The 18197-nt window shown below is 38.1% G+C and overlaps 1 protein-coding gene and 1 non-coding gene across 2 annotated transcripts in view; one reads left to right on the forward strand and one right to left on the reverse strand.

Annotated features, from left to right (window-relative positions):
• Positions 1-6271: 6271 nt before the first annotated feature.
• On the forward strand, positions 6272-6343 carry TRNAY-AUA. The gene has a single exon. It is a non-coding gene; the product is annotated as a tRNA-Tyr (tRNA).
• A 2934-nt stretch (positions 6344-9277) lies between these two features.
• The window catches only part of NOX3 (NADPH oxidase 3), a 67589-nt gene continuing 58669 nt past the window's right edge, over positions 9278-18197 (reverse strand). Inside the window, exon 13 of the mRNA XM_043457235.1 lies at positions 9278-9435. Coding sequence (XP_043313170.1) covers positions 9309-9435 — 127 coding nt within the window. The 3' untranslated portion in view covers positions 9278-9308. The remainder of the gene's footprint in view (positions 9436-18197) is intronic.

Below are 18197 nucleotides of genomic sequence, written 5' to 3' on the forward strand. Positions count from 1 at the left end.
AATTTAGTTTTTAAAGCCTTTTTAATTCTATTCTGGTATGCTTCATGTGTGCGACCTAGAGGCTGATGTGAAACCTGGATGATATTCCTCACCAGAGTTCAAATCTCAAATCATCTGCTGTTGATTATGGTTGGTTTTACATATTGGCCTCTTGGGACTTTGCCCAGGACTTCATACATAGATTTTTTTTTTTTTTAAAGTGAACAGATCCCCATTTGAGAAAGGTCCTGACTTTAATTTTTTTTTATGTGGACCATTTCTAAAGTCTTTTTTGAATTTGTTATAATGTTGCTTCTATTGTTTTTATGTTTTTGAGCCATGAGGCATGTGGGATCTTAGCCCCTGACCAGGAATCAAACTTGTACCTTCTGCATTGGAAGATGAAGTCTTAACCACTGGTCCACCAGGCAAGTCACTTGTATATAGATTTACAAATCCTTTTCTTCAGCATTCTTAGTTCTATAATACTCTCCTTCCCACCCTCTTCCCAGACCCTTCCCCTCAACCTTTCCTAGATATTTGTTTAGGATAGGACAAGAACACTTGACAGGTCCCCACCACACAGTCTCAAGGTGGGGTGAGACAATAGAGAAGGAGCACCCCCAGTCATGTTAGTGTGAGGAGGAAGTGGTTGATGGAGTTCTGCGATTTTCTTTGTGAAGTTTTCATATATTTTGCTAGGATCATTTGTTGGCACCACATATTGTTGATTCTATCCCTACACTTCAAACATTTTTAAAAAATTGAATTTTGAGGTAAATTGGCTAGAGATTTGGAGGAAATGGCACAAGACTGTTGTATAAGAAATGTAATGGTGATGGTTCTTTCCTTAGTTGGCAGATTACTTAGTTAAATCAGTAAATTGAGACTGGATCATTATTGAGCTGTTTTCTTTAAGATCAATCAGGAAGTTTTGAAAGTGTTTGGAATTGATAAAGAATTCTTAAAATAACTTTTCTTTTGTTCAGTGTGAGGGACAGAACTGAGAAAAAGCAACTTAGAGATGCAGAATTCTTATAATAATTGACAGGGAGAACAATTTGAGAATTGAAGAAAAGAAAAAGAAAAGAGAAAAAAAATCCAGCATAATAATTACTGATAAGTGTCTAAGAAAACTTTCTATTATTTGGTAATGAGATGACCTATGTAGATGAAATGCATAACTAGGATGCCAACATCTCTCAGTGAAGGGAAAGACTAGTTAACCTGATAAGCAGTCTTTTGCTTGTGCCTATTTGTGGGTCATATTTGCTATACAGATTGTCTGAAGTTGGACTACCCATAAGCATTAACTTGGAAATTTCTATTGTACATATTCAATGTCACCAAAGCTTGGTATATGCTTTAGTGAAATGTTTATAGATAAAGGTAGAAGAAATAAGATGATGAAATAGTGGTTTGGGGTAGGGATTTGAGGGCACTGGTGAGAAAAAGAGAAGAATTAAAAAAATAAAAAAAAAAGAGAGAAAAATTAAAGATGACTCTGATGTATTCAGTGTTTTTAGTATAGGCATTTTGGTAGATGATGGTGACATTCAGTTCAGTCACTCAGTTGAATCTGACTCTTTGTGACCCCAAGGACTGTAGCATGCCAGGCTTCCCTGTCCGTCACCAACTCCTGGAGCTTACTCAAACTAATGTCCATCGAGTTGGTGATGCCACCCAACCACCTCATCCTCTGTCATCCCCTTCTCGTCCTGCCTTCAGTCTTTCCCAGCATCAGAGTCTTTTCCAATGAGGCATTTCTTTGAATCAGGTGGCCAAAGTATTGGAGTTTCAGCTTCAGCATCAGTCCGTCCAATGAATATTCAGGACTGATTTCCTTTAGGATAGACTGGTTGTATCTCTTTGCAGTTTAAGAGGCTCTCAAGAGTCTTCTCTAACACCACAGTTCAAAAGCATCCTTTCTTTGGTGCTCAGCTTTCTTTATAGTCCAACTCTCATATCCATACATGACTACTGGAAAAACCATAGCTTTGACTAAACGGACCTTTGTTGGCAAAGTAATGTCTCTGCTTTTTACTATGCTGTCTAGGTTGGTCATAGCTTTTCTTCCAAGGAGCAAGTGTCTTTTAATTTCATGGCTGCAGTCACCATCTGCAGTGATTTTGGAGTCCCCAAAAATAAAGTCTGTTACTGTTTCCGTTGTTTCCCCATCTATTTCCCATGAAGTGATGGGACTAGATGCCATGATCTTAGTTTTCTGAATGTTGAATTTTAAGCCAACTTTTTTACTCTCCTCTTTCACTTTCATCAGGAGGCTCTTTAGTTCTTCTCTTTCTGCCATAAGGGTGGTGTCATCTGCATATCTGAGATTATTGATATTTCTCCCAGCAATCTTGATTCCAGCTTGTGCTTCATCCAGCCAGGCATTTCTCATGATGTATTCTGCATATAAGTTAAACAAACAGGGTGACAGTATATAGCCTTGATGTACTCCTTTCCTGATTTGTAGCCAGTCTGTTGTTCCATGTCCAGTTCTAACTGTTGCTTCTTGACCTGCATACAGATTTCTCAGTACTGAAACAAGAAAATGGAGGGACAGCAGGATTATAAGGAGAAAAAGAGTCTGGTTGTGGATATGTAAAATTTGAGATGCTTATTACATTCCAATGGTGGAGTAAGCAGTTTATATATCAGACTGGAATCCAGAGGAGAAATATATGCTGGAGTTTTAGATCTGGAACTCATTGGTTCAAAACCATGGAAATGTGTGCTGTCAGTCAAGGGGAGAGGGTAGACATGAGAAGACAAGAACTGTGACCAAGTCCTAGGACACTCTGACATTTTAAAGTTGAACAGAGGAGCCTGAGAAGAAAACCAAGGGCCAGTATGACATCAGAGTCAAAAGAAGGGAGAAGCAGTCAACTGTTTCAGTTGCTGCTAACAATAAAAAGGAGTTGAATTTCACGTTTTGGAGATACACACTTTGAAAATAGTTACAGTTGTGGAGACAACAATAAATTGGAGTATGTTAAGAGAGACCATTGTGGACAATCAACCATGGAGAGTAGACTGATATTGCAATGGACACACAAACATTCGTCAATAGACAAAATAAAGGACAAACATCATCTAATAAGTTTTAAAAACCTGTGGACAAGAAAAGGCACTGGAACTTTTCCCCGTGGTACTGTGGATCAGAATTCTCCTGCCAATGCAGGGGACAGGAGTTTGATCCCCGGTCCAGGAAGATTTCCACATGCTGCGTTCCTCGCAAATACCGAGCCCACGCTCAGAGCCCGAGAGTAGCTGCAACTACTGAGTCTGTGCTGCTACTGTGAAGCCTGCCGCCGAGGGCCTGTGCCCTGCAGCAGGAGGAGCCGCCGCAACGAGACGCCCACACACCACAACTAGAGAGTAGCCCCCACCAGCCACAAGTAGAGACAGCCCACGTTCAGCAACGAAGGCCCAGCGCAGCGAAAAATAACACATAAGTGAAATTTTTTTTTATACATGTGAACAGTTTATTCAGATTCATAAATAATTCCAAAATCTTAAAAGGAGGAAATAACCATCTGGTCTGATGACTGAACAACTTTAAAGGCCATAAATACACATCCCAGGGTCATCAGCATGAGATTGTTTTCTGGGAAGATGGCTCTCTATCTGGAAAGTAATATACAAACAAGGTAGGGAATGAATGTGGCTTAATTTAGTCATGTTGCTGCATTCAACTCACCTGATGGAAGCATATTTATTGTTTAGTGGTTAGCAGAATGGCAGCAAGTTGATCTATTCTTTTGATTACATTCAGTTCTGTAACCATATAGAAGCTAAGCTAGTAGCCTATGGCTAAAATATGTCTTCTTGAGATTTAGATCAGCATTATTATTATTTTAAGATCTATCTACCTCTCTATTTCTCCATCTCTTTCTCTGTCAACTTTCTATCATCTACCTACTCATGTCTACTTTGTGTCACTCTTTTTTTTAAAAAAAATTTATTTGTTTTAATTGGAGGATAATTACTTTACAATACCGTGATGGCCTCTGCCATGTATCAACACGAAACAGCCATAGGCATACGTGACCCCTCCCTCCTGAACCCCCCTCCCATCTTCCTCCCCACCACTCCAGGTTGAAGCAGAGTACCTACGGCTTTGGGTTCCCTGCATCATACATCAAACTCCCACTGGCTATCTATTTTACATATGATAACATGTATGTTTCGATACTATTTTCTCAAATCATCCCACCTTCTTCTCCCACTGAGTCCAAAAGTCTGTTCTTTCTGTCTCTGTCTCCTTTGTTGCCCTGCATGTAGGATCATCAGTATGATCTTTCTAGATTCCATATATATGCATTAATACACGATATTTGTCTTTCCCTTTCTGACTTACTTCACTCTGTATAATAGGCTCTAGGCTCATTCACCTCACTAGAACTGACTTAAACGCACTCCTTTTTACAGCTGAGTAATATTCCATTGTGTATAGCTCCACAACTTCCTTATGTATTCATCTGCTGATGAACATATCTAGGCTGCTTCCATGTCCTAGCTATTGTAAATAGTGCTTCATTGAACATTGGGGTACAAGCATCTTTTTCAGTTATGATTTCCTCAGGGTATATGCCCAGTAGAAGGGTTGCTGGGTCATATGGTAGTTTTATTCCTAGTTTTTAAAGGAATCTCCATACTGTTCTCTAGAGTGGTCGTATCAGTCTGCATTCCCACCAAGAGTTTAAGAGGGCTCCCTTTTCTCTACACCCTCTCCAGCATTTACTGTTTGTAGACTCTTTGGTGATGGTCATTCTGACCGGTGTGAAATGATACTGACAGAGTTCATTCTTGGGTAGGTTGATAAGGAGTCAGGGGCCCTCAAGGAGGAAGGGGTCCAGGGCTCTCAAGGAGGAGAAAGGGACACACATTTTTTTCCTACATTCCTTCCTCTTAGTCACAGAAGACTTTTCTTTAAGCCCAGAGCTAATGATTACACCACAAAACAACTCTCTTGCGCAAGGGTGCGTTTTCCCTTAAGCTCTGTGCTAATGATTATCTGATAACAGTGCATCTTGCTTGAGGACATGTTTCTCCTTAACTGGAACCTTCTGACTAATCTTATTGTATTAAGATACATGTTGTGGGAGTGGGTCTGGTAAAAGTACAGAAGGCCTTGATAAAACTAGTGAGAGGGGCATTTTCCATCCCTCTTCTATGTCAGAAGTTTTCTCTGTCCTTCACTGGAATAAAACTTTTGCCACATAAAAGTTCTGAGTAATCAAGCCTGGTCCCTGATCCGGAAGCTAAATCTTCTTTGGAGATCATGAATCCTACATCGTTCACCATGAGCCATCAATACCTCATTGTAATTTTGATTTGCATTTCTCTGATAATGAGCGATGTTAAGCATCTTTTCATGTCTTTATCAGCCAACTGCATGACTGGTGAAATGTCTATTTAGGTCTTCTGTGCACTTTTTGATTGGGTTATCTGTCTTTCTGGTATTGAACTGCATGAGCTGCGTGTATATTTTGGAAATTAATCCTTTGGCAGTTGTTGGGTTTGCTATTATTTTCTCCCATTCTGAGGGTTGTCTTTTCACCTTGCTTATAGTTTGCTTCATTGTGCAAAACCTTTTAAGTTTAATTAGGTCCCATTTGCTTATTTTTGTTTTTATTTCCACTACTCTAGAAGGTGGGTCATAGAGAATCTGGCTGTGATTTATGTCAGAGAGTTTTCTGCCTATGCTTTCCTCTAAGAGTTTTATAGTTTCTGGTCTTACATTCAGGTCTTCAATCCACTTTGAGTTTATTTTGTATATGGTGTTAGGAAGTGTTCTAATTTCATTCTTTTACACGTAGTTGACCAGTTTTTCCAGCACAACTTCCTGAAGAGACTCTTTTCTCCACTGTATGTTTTTGCCTCTTTTGTCAAAGATAAGATGTCGATAGGTGTGTGGATTTATCTCCAGGATTTCTATCTTGTTCCATTAGTCTGTATTTCTATTTCTGTGCCAGTACCATACTGTATTCATCTTTACAGTAAAATAAAAATCTAAAAAAAAAAAAAAAAGGCACAGAGAATTCTGAAGCAGAAAGAGCAGTGGTTTGACTTGGATTCCACCTTGCTCTACTCCTCTGAAGCTCCATTCTGAGTCATTCTTTTGTTTGAAAATATCTGTTATTTTGCCTTCACTTTTTTTTTGGCCTTCACTTTTGCCCAATAATTTCATTGAGCACAAAAATCTCAATTTATAGTTATGTTCCTTCAGCATGTTGAAGATATTACTTCATAATCATTTGGTTTCTACTTACGCTTCTGAAGGACTTCCCTGGTGGCTCAGATGGTAAAGTGTCTGCCTATAATGCAGGAGACCCAGGTTTGATCCCTGGGTTGGGAAGACCCTCTGGAAAAGGAAATGGCAGCCCACTCCAGTAGTCTTGCCTGGAAAATCCCATGGACAGAGGAGCGTGGTAGGCTACAGCCCATGGGGTTGCAAAGAGTCGGACACGACTGAGCGACTTCACTTTCCTTTCCTTATGCTTCTGAGAAGACAGCTGTCAAATTTATTGTTGTTTATTTGTAAGTAATTTAGTTTTATCTTTCTGGTTACTTTACAATCTTATGTTTTACGATGATGCTTCTGGATGCTGAATTTTCTTTTCTCTTATCTTCCCTTCCTTTCTGTTCTGTTCTTCTTTCTCTCTTCTCCTTTTTTCTTTCTTTCTTATCTTTCTTTTCACTTTTTTTTTTTTTTGCTTCTCTCTTGCTTATATATTCTTCTAGGTAAACTTTAGCATATCTAGCATTTCAAAAAGTTTTAAAGAAAATTTAAATTTTGATTATAATTTTATTTAACCTATTAGTTAATTTAGAACAAATCAATATTTTTGGTATGCTTAATATTCCTATTTAGGAACATGCTATTTCTATCAAATTAAAAATATCTCTTTGTAAATGTTTGCTAATTATCAAATCACCTTACATAATTCTTGTTAAATAAGTTTATGTTTGCTATATTTTTGTTCCTATTTTGAAAAGACAATTTCCTTTAAAAAAAAAATCTGTATTTTCTATTTGATTATTTCTGCATTAAAGAAATCTACTGATTTTTTTGTATTTTTACTATCAAGATAGGTCAGATTCTACATGGTATTTAGAGAAATAACCTAAAGCTCAGAACTAAAAACATATGCAAACAGGAAAATTTTTTTTCAAATGCAGCAAAATCTTTTTTTTTTTAAGTTTTCTGTGTTTTGAACAATTTTAGATTTATAACAAAATTAAAAGAAATCTACAGAGACTGAAACCTATTTTTAATGACAAATATACTTATTAGACAAATTTAGTTGACCTGAGAGTACATTTTATTTACAAATAGACAGGAAAAAAAAGTAAGAATTGAATATAATCCAGAGAAAATAGTTTAATATATTTATTTTCCTATTAAAGGTTAGATAAACATATTTGACTACAGAAATGCCTAGTTGTAAAGGCTAATCAAATTTAAATGGGGAAATAAATAGACAGAAAGATTTGGTGTATTAAAATTAGTAGAATTTGGATGATATTCTCCAAGGATAATTAAAGATACTAATAAATTCCAATGCAGAGTTAGTAGAAATAATTTTTGAGACATCAGGATATACCTAATTTTTCCCCTAGAATATAGTTAAGTATATACCCTAGAAATTACAGAATCAGCATTAATATTTGAAGCTAAAGTAAAACAAATGATCAATTTATAATTTAGAAATACCTGGACAAGCCTAAGTGGCTGCTTAACTTTGTAAAAACAAATCAGGTCAGACCAATTAAATTCTGTTCCATGGAAGAATGGCCACCTACAAAGATATGAAGCATTTGTAAAACATAATTTGTTTTAATTTCAATAAATGTTTTTGTTTTATTGTGTATGATATCTTATTTTTAAGTTAAGACAGTATAGGGTGATGTGCCATTCTCCATGGTTAGTTATCTTTAATATGTCCCCAACTAGGTGCTCATATTAACAGGTAGTAACAAAAATTCATCATGGAATCCTTTGGATTTAATAACTTGAATCTAAAGAAAGGAGTCTAAGGTTGAACATCTGAGCAAAAGTTTTGAGATAAACTGAGCTAAATACTAGTATTATTATCTGGTGATAGACTTAAAAACAATATTGAAATATTAGAAAAAAAATTCTAAAAAAAATTGATACCAGTAGAGAAAACTATGCAATATGAAGAGTATTTTCTGAACATATTTGGGATAAAACAGTTGCATGGCATGGAAATACTGGCTCAATAAGAGTATAAAATTAAAAAAAAAATTCCAATATGTTTCTGGGGTAGAAGTTGAGCTGAGGTGTAAGTATCAAGATGATCATAGATCAAAATGTGATTGTAACAAAAAGTACTTATTAAAAGAGAGAAAGAAAGAAATGTGGAAGGAAGGAAAGAAAGAGATGCAAACAGAATTTAGTTGTATTGAAAAGCATATGGCATACAAGCTCTAAAAAAAAAATCACTCTTTTATACACTACTAGTCATGCTTAGATTAGAATGTTACATCTCATTTTAGTCAACACATTTTAAAAGGATGTGAAGAATGAAAATGGATTTGAAGAAGGGCAACAAGAATGATTGAAGTGCTAGGGTATATATCCTTGGATGAAAAGTTAAGAGTTCAGTATTGTTTGGACTAGAAAAGGGATAGGTAAAGAATGATTTTATTATCATTTTCAAGTATAGAAAGGATTTTTGTGAAAGATAACCCCCATTGGTGATTTCTCAGATCTATAGAGGATGAAAAAAGCACAAAGGAGCTTAAGTTTAAAGCAGAAAAGATCAGGTTTGGATACAAGGCAGATGTCTCTGCCGTCGGGGAGATGAAATTTGAAATGACTTCTAAAGGAGGCTATGAGCCAAGCAGCCATGCCGGTCTCCATTTGGACGTATTGTTAAGCATGAAAGCAAACTTGGGAAAGATGGCCTATATCAGGGCTCATCAAACTACTTCCCTACTAGTCAAATTTGGCCCACCACCCGTTTTCGGACAACCCACGAGCTAAGTGTCTTACATTTTTAAATTGTTGAGAATAAATCAAAAGAAGAATATTTTATGACAGAAGAAAATTATATGAAATTTGCTTTCAGTGTCCCTAAATAAAGTTTTGCTGGAACACAGCCACCTCCATTTGTTAAGATACAGGGGCTACTTTGGTGCTGGCAACAGCAGAGTTGAGTAGTTGCAAGTGAGACCATACGATCCACAAAATCTAAAATAATTATTATCTGGCACTTTATGGGAAAAGTTTCCTGACGCTTGACCTATATGATTGTAGCCACTTACACAACACGTGGATTTTTTTCCTCCAAAGTCTAGAAGCTTTCTCTGTTGTAATAAAAGTGAACCCCCCGGGGGTCAGCGGATGAATATAAGCGGCACATTCTTTGAAGTATCTTTGAGAGAGCTTTGGGTCCACAGAAGAACACGCCAATGTTGCTGCTGTGGTGGGGGTGAGACAAGAACAGAATGTGTTACACAGGGCAAGACCAGCCAGCAGCCAAGACAGAAGGATACAGTTAGCGAGTAGCTGTGGTTGTGACTTTATGTATTTTTCTCCACCCACTTTCTTCTTTCCTCAAAATATTTTTTTTAATTTTAATTGGAGGCTAATTACTTTACAATATTGTAGTGGTTTTGCCATACATTGACAGGAATCAGCCAAGTCCTCAAAATCTTTTCTCCTACTTTTAGCACCATATTCTCCCACAGGTTCCCAGAATCCTGTTAAGCTCTGTATCATAAGATGCTGTGTGATACAGATAGGTGATGTGAAGAAGATTGAGGTTGGCAGGTGCCATGATGACAGATGAAGGCGTTTCATTATAGAGGTGATATTGGGTGGAATTTTGGTCGTGACCTTGATTAGCATTCTCTTGCATTGGTGATTAGAATGTCACCTCCCCAAGAGCAAGAACCTGGTCTGTCTTACTCATTTCTGTAATCCTGGGTAGACAATATTTGTTTGCTGAGGATATGAACAAATGGCTCTGTTCCCTATTATCCGCATCCTCTTGAGCAAGACTATGAACCTCAATCTCCACATGAGAACTAAGATAATAATGACTACGTGGTATGCTTTATCCAAGGCAAAATGAGATAATACATTCCAAAAGGTTTTAAAAGTGTTAGTTATTACTATTATTCAACCCTGCCTTTTCATAGTTAAGATCATTTATATGAAAGTCCTAGCAACTTTTGCTACTTCTCCTGTTGGAATTACTTTAATTTTCAAAGAATGCCAAAAAGAAGAGTTGGAAAGGAAAATCACATGGCTGAAAATGAAGTCACCTCAAAGTTGTCCTCTCTAATTATGGAATTTCAGAAAACAGTGTTGAAGGGATGTTTTTGCATATAATGAATGTCCCAGGACTGCGCCAATCCCTTGAAAACACAACTGCTGACTCTCCTTATGTATAAATAATGAGTTAGCACCAGGATTCCTGTTGTCTCTGAAAAGCGGGAGTGACCAGTCTCTACAGGGACTTATAGAAACCATGATTTCCCTTATCTTGCATTGTGCTATTCCTTGTAGTATTTTTCTAATCTCTGGCACAAGCTTAATTCGTGGTTCGAGTCTGGGTCAGAAGTTCTCATACTTTGCTAGGCATAAAATTATCTAGGCAGATTATTAAAACAGAGTCTCAGGCTCGAATCCAAGGAATGCATTTTTAGCAAGCCTCCCAGGTGCTATTAAAGCACATGGCCCTATGAGCTATCCTCTGAGAAAGACTGTCTTAGAAAAATTCCTTGAACTTCAGGACCAGCCCTTCACAACACCTTTACCTCCTCATATCGTGTTTGTTGAGAAACACCTCTATAACCTCATTCTTCTTAGCTTGTGTGTTAACATGATTCTCTGCCATGTATTGAATCCACAATTAATTATGTGTTCCTGAACAATAATAGCCATGGTAGAAATTGATGGTTCAATTACATTTCAAACTCTAGCTTCAAAGGAACTTATCAAGTGGATTCGTTTGTAAATGACAATATGTTTAAAATGGTTAAGTATTATTTTTAAAGAGATTATTCCTATGGCTAAATTTGAGAAAACACTTTTTCAGGAAACATTTCCCACTGAAAAAAATATGAGTTTATGACTTAATGAAGTAATTTAAAGGTGTTTATGGGCTTCCCTAGTGGCTCAGACAGTAAAGACTCTACTTTCAATGCAGGAGACCCGAAGTTGATCCCTGGATTGGGACGATACCCTGGAGAAGGGAATGGCAACCCACTCCGGTATTTTTGCCTTAAGAATTTCATGGACAGGGAGCCTGGCGGGCTACAGTTCATGGGGTCGCAAAGAGTCGGACATGACTGAGGAGCTAACGCACATGGAACTATCAGCCGATGGTTGAGTGCTGTTGATTCATCACTTCATTGCTGGGCATGATAATTAGCTTCCCAAAGTCCCCCTTTGGGGACTTTGTCCACGGGGACAGTTCTATACCAAACTCTTAAGTGTCTCTGTGAGGGTTAGATCAGACTTAGCATGTAGTGAGCTGTCAAGAATGGTTAGCTTACATTACAACCTACATTATGTCTGCCTGCTGCAAGAAGCTGACCACAGGATGTGATGTGGACTGTTAACCCAGCAGAGATTACAGACTTCCTGGACCAGCACTCTTGCACTAGGAATTTTTGTTTTTTATCTGAAGTATTCATCTTTTTTTTTTTGTATTGGGGTATAGCTGGCTAACGATGTTGGGATAGTTCTAGGTGAACAGTGAAGGGGCTCAGCCATACATACACATGTGTCCATTCCCCCCATACTCTCCTCCCACACAGGCTTGTACTAGGTTTTTTGAGTTCTGGACTGTCGCATTTTGAATGATAGATGGGTCAGGCAAAAGCCTTCCCCGTGAGGAGTCTGATGCCCAGAGGCAACCTTGCATCTATGTTCAAAGACACTGATATGGGTGGTAATATTTTTCCATTAGTGTAGGTGTCACCAAAGAGATTGCCCACTGGTCCATTCCCAACAGGCTAAGATTGCCCTTTCGCTTGCAGCCACATGTGACTGTTTGCAGATCATGAAGATGCTCTTTGATGCTCTGCCTTTAAGACTCCATTTCAAAGGATTCTGACTGCTGGCTGCCAGGTGTACCCCTGGTGTCCCCAGCAGTTCACAGCTACCCTGCCTCCTTTGAAGGTGCGGCTATTACACTGCACAGCCGAGCACACATGTTTCTGTATTTATGTGACTGTCATGGTTGTGTCATCGCCAAAAAGTCTCACAAAGGCCCTTCATCATCTGCCTTCCACTAAGGCAGAAAGGCCAGTCCTTCCTTGGCTCTCTGTGCATTATGGTCCCCATACATGGCATGCTTCTGTGTGCCTTGCTTCCCTGCCTTGGCGTTTGTGATTTCAAGTATGGACCTTTCTCATCACAAAGCCTCACTGTGAAGCAAGGAGCCAAGAAGCCTCACAAAGTAGTGAAGGCACTGATGTGGCAGCTTTTTTTTTCTTTTATGAGGCAACGGACAAGTGCAACAGAACCCTAATGGGGTTGCTAAAGAAAAAACATTCTTCTATAAAGTTTAATTACCCACGAATGCTCAGAATGAAAAAAAAAAGATTCTCTGTAAAAGAAGTATAAAACCACAGGCATTATTCTTCAGTTTACAGCCTGCAAGTTGCAGAGTTTGCACACACGGGAGGCGTTGGATTGGGGACAGCATTAGCGGCATTGATCAGTTTGGGCATCTGACATTGATGGGGAAAGGACAAATTTTACACAAGTTGCAGAGATGGTTAACATTAACAGCATTTTTAGCTCTGATAAACAATAAAGAAAATTCTCTTGTTCCCCTCTTATTTGCTAAATGACTATTGTGCTCGTTTTTTTGTGGGCTTGATGCATTTGTCAAAACAGTTCGGTGATGCCATGTATGAAAGGCAGCCAAAATGTCACTTCCCGGGAGGTTTCCAGCCAGCAGATATATGGGAGAGTGAGTGTAATCCCACCACCTTACTGGCTTCCCAGGTTCTCCCATCTTGAGCCTTGCTCTCTTTAAATTGCATGTTTGTTTTTATGTGTTGGCTCTTATGCTTGGTAAGTTATAACCCTATAGGGGCAGACCCTAAACCCCATTTAAAAAAAAATCAAATTACTTTATGCCCCGAGTGCACTCTGCAAATAAAATCGATAAACAGAAGCTTCCCGTGGATTTATGGAGGCTTAGAAAGAAGACAATGAGAACTACAAGCTCCCTATCAGACAATGGACACAACTTCTATTTAATCTTCCCTAGAGAATGCTTTTCATTAGAGAAGCCTTCAAATAATTCATCTCATAATTATATTTTGAATAACACCTTCCTTTTCGTAACCAGAGATGATAACTGTGTTGGCCATTTTTTTTTTTAAAACCCACCTCCCAATTATTTATAGCAGCCTCCTCTGCTACTTTTTGCTGCGACCTAATTATTTGGGGGTTGATGAGGGGCTACAGGCATCCCTAACGGTGTTTGCTCATGGCTGACACACTTCTCTAGCTCTTCCCACCAACTCCATCTTCTCTGGTGCGTCAGCACTCTTGTCCCAGATTCCTCATCCTTCTCGTGGTACCTTCACTAGCTACAGCTGGTGACTGGACTTGGCTCTTAGGAGCACAAAGCTGCTGCCCCTGAGAGCATCATGGTTAAAAATGTGTGTTGTTGTGTGTTTGCTCAGTCGTGTTCAGCTCTTTGCGACCCCATGGACTGTAGCCCGCCAGGCTTCTCTGTCCATGGAATTTTCCAGGTAAGAATACTGGAGTAGGTTGCCATTTCCTACTCCAGGGGATCTTCCTGACCCAGGAATCGAACCCGCATTTCTTGGGTCTCCTGCATTGGCAGGCAGATTCTTTACCACTGCGCCACCTGGGAAGCCCCTCATGATTAAAATAGGGGAGAGAAATGAAAGCAGCTGACTTGTAGTATTGGATCCCCGTGGCAGAGCTATGTTTCTGCCAATTGTGTTCACTCCTTCCTCTGATAAAACTGAAAACATACATCTCATACAGAAATACATCACACAGAAATATCCTAATATTTTTGCTGTATCTAATGCTTCATAGATAATTCCCAAAGAGAATGCAGAATAATGATAAATCTACCTTGTGCTCACCGACCTTCCTAGTCCCACCTACCACAAATGGAATAATGCCAGCAATTTTCAGTGAATCTTCACTTGATCATAACAGGACTGGATGTCCTCTGATGGAAGGACACTGTTTATGTATGCTAACAATGCCCAGTCATAAGTTTATGGTGACTTTCTTTTTCTCTTGAAGCTATAATTTGTTTTTTGTGGAATTTCTACCAAAGTCTATTTCTTTGAGTATTCTGAGCAATTTAGTCATATAAGGAATGTTTAGGATATCTTTTTAGACAGACAGACTTGTGTGCTATAATCAGAATGTTAATTTCTTAAAAATATCATTTAAAAACATTTTGTGCATATGTACATACAAATGAGAATTGGACAATGTGCACACAAGCAAATGTGGCTCCAGGTGGACACATTTACTCAATTTAGTAGAAAGGTATTTTTACATTTCTGAAAACAATGGGTGGTCTAAAATACATTCATGTAGCATGGATCAGAAGTTCCCAGTCATATGGTAAGTCGGCATCTTTCTTCACTTTGGGGTTGTACTGTTCTAACAAATGGTAGTATTCTTCTATTCTTTATTTTTTCTTCCAGAGAAAAGAAACACTTCTACTGAAGCTATGAAAATAGTGTCCAGATCTTCTAAGTTTTTATGGTAATTAATTGCATAAAGTTTTACGCCTACAAGGCATGGTGAAGTTATTAGTAGATAAGTCAAAAGTGGCAAACTATAAATATTATGTGAAATATAAGATCAAGATTGAAGTCTTATGGAGTATCGTTTTATTCAATTAATTAAAGACAACAGACCTACAAATCCAGAAGGTTGAGCACACACATAACATGTGTTTATCAAAAAGTAGCTAGATGTGATAAAGATATATTTATTTTCATTCTGTCTACCTTCTTGGAAACAATTTCCTGATTTTCTGAACGTTTGCCTAAAGTTTGGAGTCATAATAACATCTACAAATGATGGTACGTAGCTGCCATTTTTGTATAAGACATGCATTTCTAAAGATTAATAAGACACAGATATCAATGTGTGTATTTAATTAACATTTGTATTTTAATTAAAAGAATAGTTTCCATTGTCTGTGAGTTTAGAGTAATTTTCTGTGCTTGTCTAACTTAAGCAATGTACAGCAACAGTTCCGTGCATGTCAGTTTGGCCATATCAATAAAAGACTTACTTTTTACACGTCCGCTTACTATTTGTTGATCTTCTTTTAAAATTATACTTGTGCTTTTGTTAAACAGCTGATGCAATTATGAAAATTAATTGCACATAAAAACAACAGCGTATACTTCCCTGTTTTCTACTCTCTGTCTTTGATCTCTTTAAAATTTTTTCTTTCCCTTTCCTTATTTGTATTCATTTTGAGGCCCATCAATTTGTGTCTCCATTACTGTTATTTTTGCAATTTTCTGCTTCCTTTATAGCTTGCACTGTTCTCTTTGATCTACTTCCCTTCAAGCTTTATTTTTGGTGCTGTTTTTCATGTTCTGTAAAAAAATATTTTTGCCCCTCTTCCCTTTATTCTTTTGATTTAACTCCTTCTTCTTAGAACAAGAACAGACTACTGCTTTAAATGAACAGGTAAATGTTTTTAAAAGAGTAAGCCCCAAGAATACTCTGCTTTACACTGATGAATAGAAATGGTTGAGAGCCTACTTCAAAGACCCTCAAGAACAAAGAACCTTTTCTGAGGCCATGAACAAATCCAACAATTCTTTCTGGCCCATCTTTGCTGAAAGATACGAGCTAATGACAGGACAGACCTGTCTTGTATGAGTAGCCAATGAAACTTGGGAACAAATATCTCCTTGACATAATCGGGGGGGGGAAAACATACTGTTTATCTCTTTAATAACCATCTTGAGGAAAATTAATGTGACTTTGTTCTTTGTGCAGAACAATAATTGAATTGTGTGTTTTATTTATAACCTGGCAAAGGCCAGGATATTGAAATACTTCTCAATATTAGATTTTCTTGTTTAAAAATTAGATTCTATTGGCATTCTCTTTCTGTGATGTCTTCATTAAAAGCTTCATTAAACATAAATCTTATTTTACACAGCAGAAAACAAAATTATTTTAAGGAGGTCATTTAAAAAGTCTTTTGGAAGAGTAGTGCTAAGCCTTCTACTGGTGACTTGTCTTTTCCCAGGAATCTGGCATTCCATGAATAAAAGGATAATTGAGCTTTCCTAACCAGTGAATCCCAAAGGAAATCAACCCTAAATATTCACTGTGGGGACTAATGCTGAATCTGAAGCTTTGGCCACTTGATGTGAAGAGCCAACTCATTGAAAAAGACCACGGTGCTGGGAAAGATTGAGGGCAGGAGGAGAAGGGGACGACAGAGAATGAGATGGATGGCATCACCAACTCAATGGGCGTGAATCTGAACAAACTCTAGGATCCAGTGAAGGACAAAGAAGCCTGGAGGGCTACGGTCCTTGTGGTGGCAAGGAGTGGGACATGACTTAGCCAGGGAGCAGCAACAATAGTAACACGTGTCTAACGTTAATTACATTGATAGTTAGGTTGTATAATAAGTTGCAGTGTTAGAGAGTCTAAGGTTGTTACAGATACACTACTTTTAGAATTTGGGACTAGGAAGTATGATATAGAGGTTTGATTCAGTGACATCCAAACCTTGGGTTTTTTTTGTTTGTTTGTTTGTTTTTTAACTCTGGAAGAGATGAAGTCTTCCATTGGGAAGAGAGAGTTTCCATAACTCTTGTACTGAAAAATTCAACTGGGCTTTAAGTACATGTATATACTATACTTCGATTATGGCTTTTGAAAAGGAATGAACACACACTTCACAAGGCAAAGGGAAAAGTGAGGGCTATATGATTTTCCCACTTTCAAACTGTTCGCTACTCCTCACTCCCTGCAAAATCAGACAGACTCAATTCTCAGCACAATGCAATGTAATTTTGGAGGTAGAGTTTGTGCAAACACAGTTCTACCCTCTGTCTCTTGATGCTGTGTTTCTGGTTTACACCTTTCTGAGGGAAGGGAGATAATTAAATGGTTTGGTCTGAAAGGTCTTACTGGGCTGTAAATGTCATATGTAACACAAATCAACAAATACAATGTGAAGCATCAATAAGGGACAATCAAAGCTATGGTTTTTCCAGTAATCATGTAAGGTTGTGAGAGTTGGACCATAAAGAAGACTGAGCACAGAAGAATGGATGCTTTTGAACTGTGGCATTGGAGAAGACTCTTGAGAGTCCCTTGGACAGCAAGGAGATCAAACCAGTCAATCCTAAAGGAAATCAACTCTGAATATTCTTTGGAAGGACTGAAGCTGAAGCTCCAATACTTTGCCACCTGATGCAAAGAGCCAATTTATTGGAAAAGACCCTGATGCCAGGAAAGACTGCAAGAAAAGTGGGCAGCAAGAGGAGAAGTGGGCATCAGAGGATGAGATGGTTAGAGAGCGTCACCCACTCAATGGACATGAATCTGAGCAAACTCTGGGAGATGGGGAGGACAGAAGAACCTAGTGTGCTACAGTCTGAGGAGTCACAAAGAGTCAAACATGACTTAATGACTGAACAACAGCAAAAACAGCATAGAAAAGAGCAGTCTTATCTATAAAAGCTTGAAGACCAAGATACATGTGTCCCTGTCAAAAGCCTGCAATGTGGGGACATTAGTCCCATGATCATTGAAAATTGAGTATAAAACATTTATCAGAGGAATAATTTTTTTCCAAAAAAAAGAACATAGCAACATGATCCATGGCCTCCTGGATTATGCCAGGAACAGTGTCTGCTGTCTCAGGGCCTTGGCACATGCTACCCTTTTGCTTTTTCCTAGTTGCCCACACGGCACACTTGCCAGGTCCTTATCCTTCAGGTCTTTCCTCAAAAGTGGAAACTATTCTTTAATCAAAGACAATATTAGGACATGCTGCTTCCAAGACCTGTAGATGATGTGGGTTCAGAACAATGACTGATTTAGACAATGTATACAAATAACAACAAAAGCTTTGCATTAGTGCTTTGTACTTCACCAAGTTTTTCAACATACTATGCATTTTTAAATTATGAAAATAACAATGTGAGTGTATGGAATCATGCAT

The sequence above is a fragment of the Cervus canadensis genome, chromosome 33, assembly GCF_019320065.1.
Source record: "Cervus canadensis isolate Bull #8, Minnesota chromosome 33, ASM1932006v1, whole genome shotgun sequence".
NCBI lineage: Eukaryota > Metazoa > Chordata > Mammalia > Artiodactyla > Cervidae > Cervus > Cervus canadensis.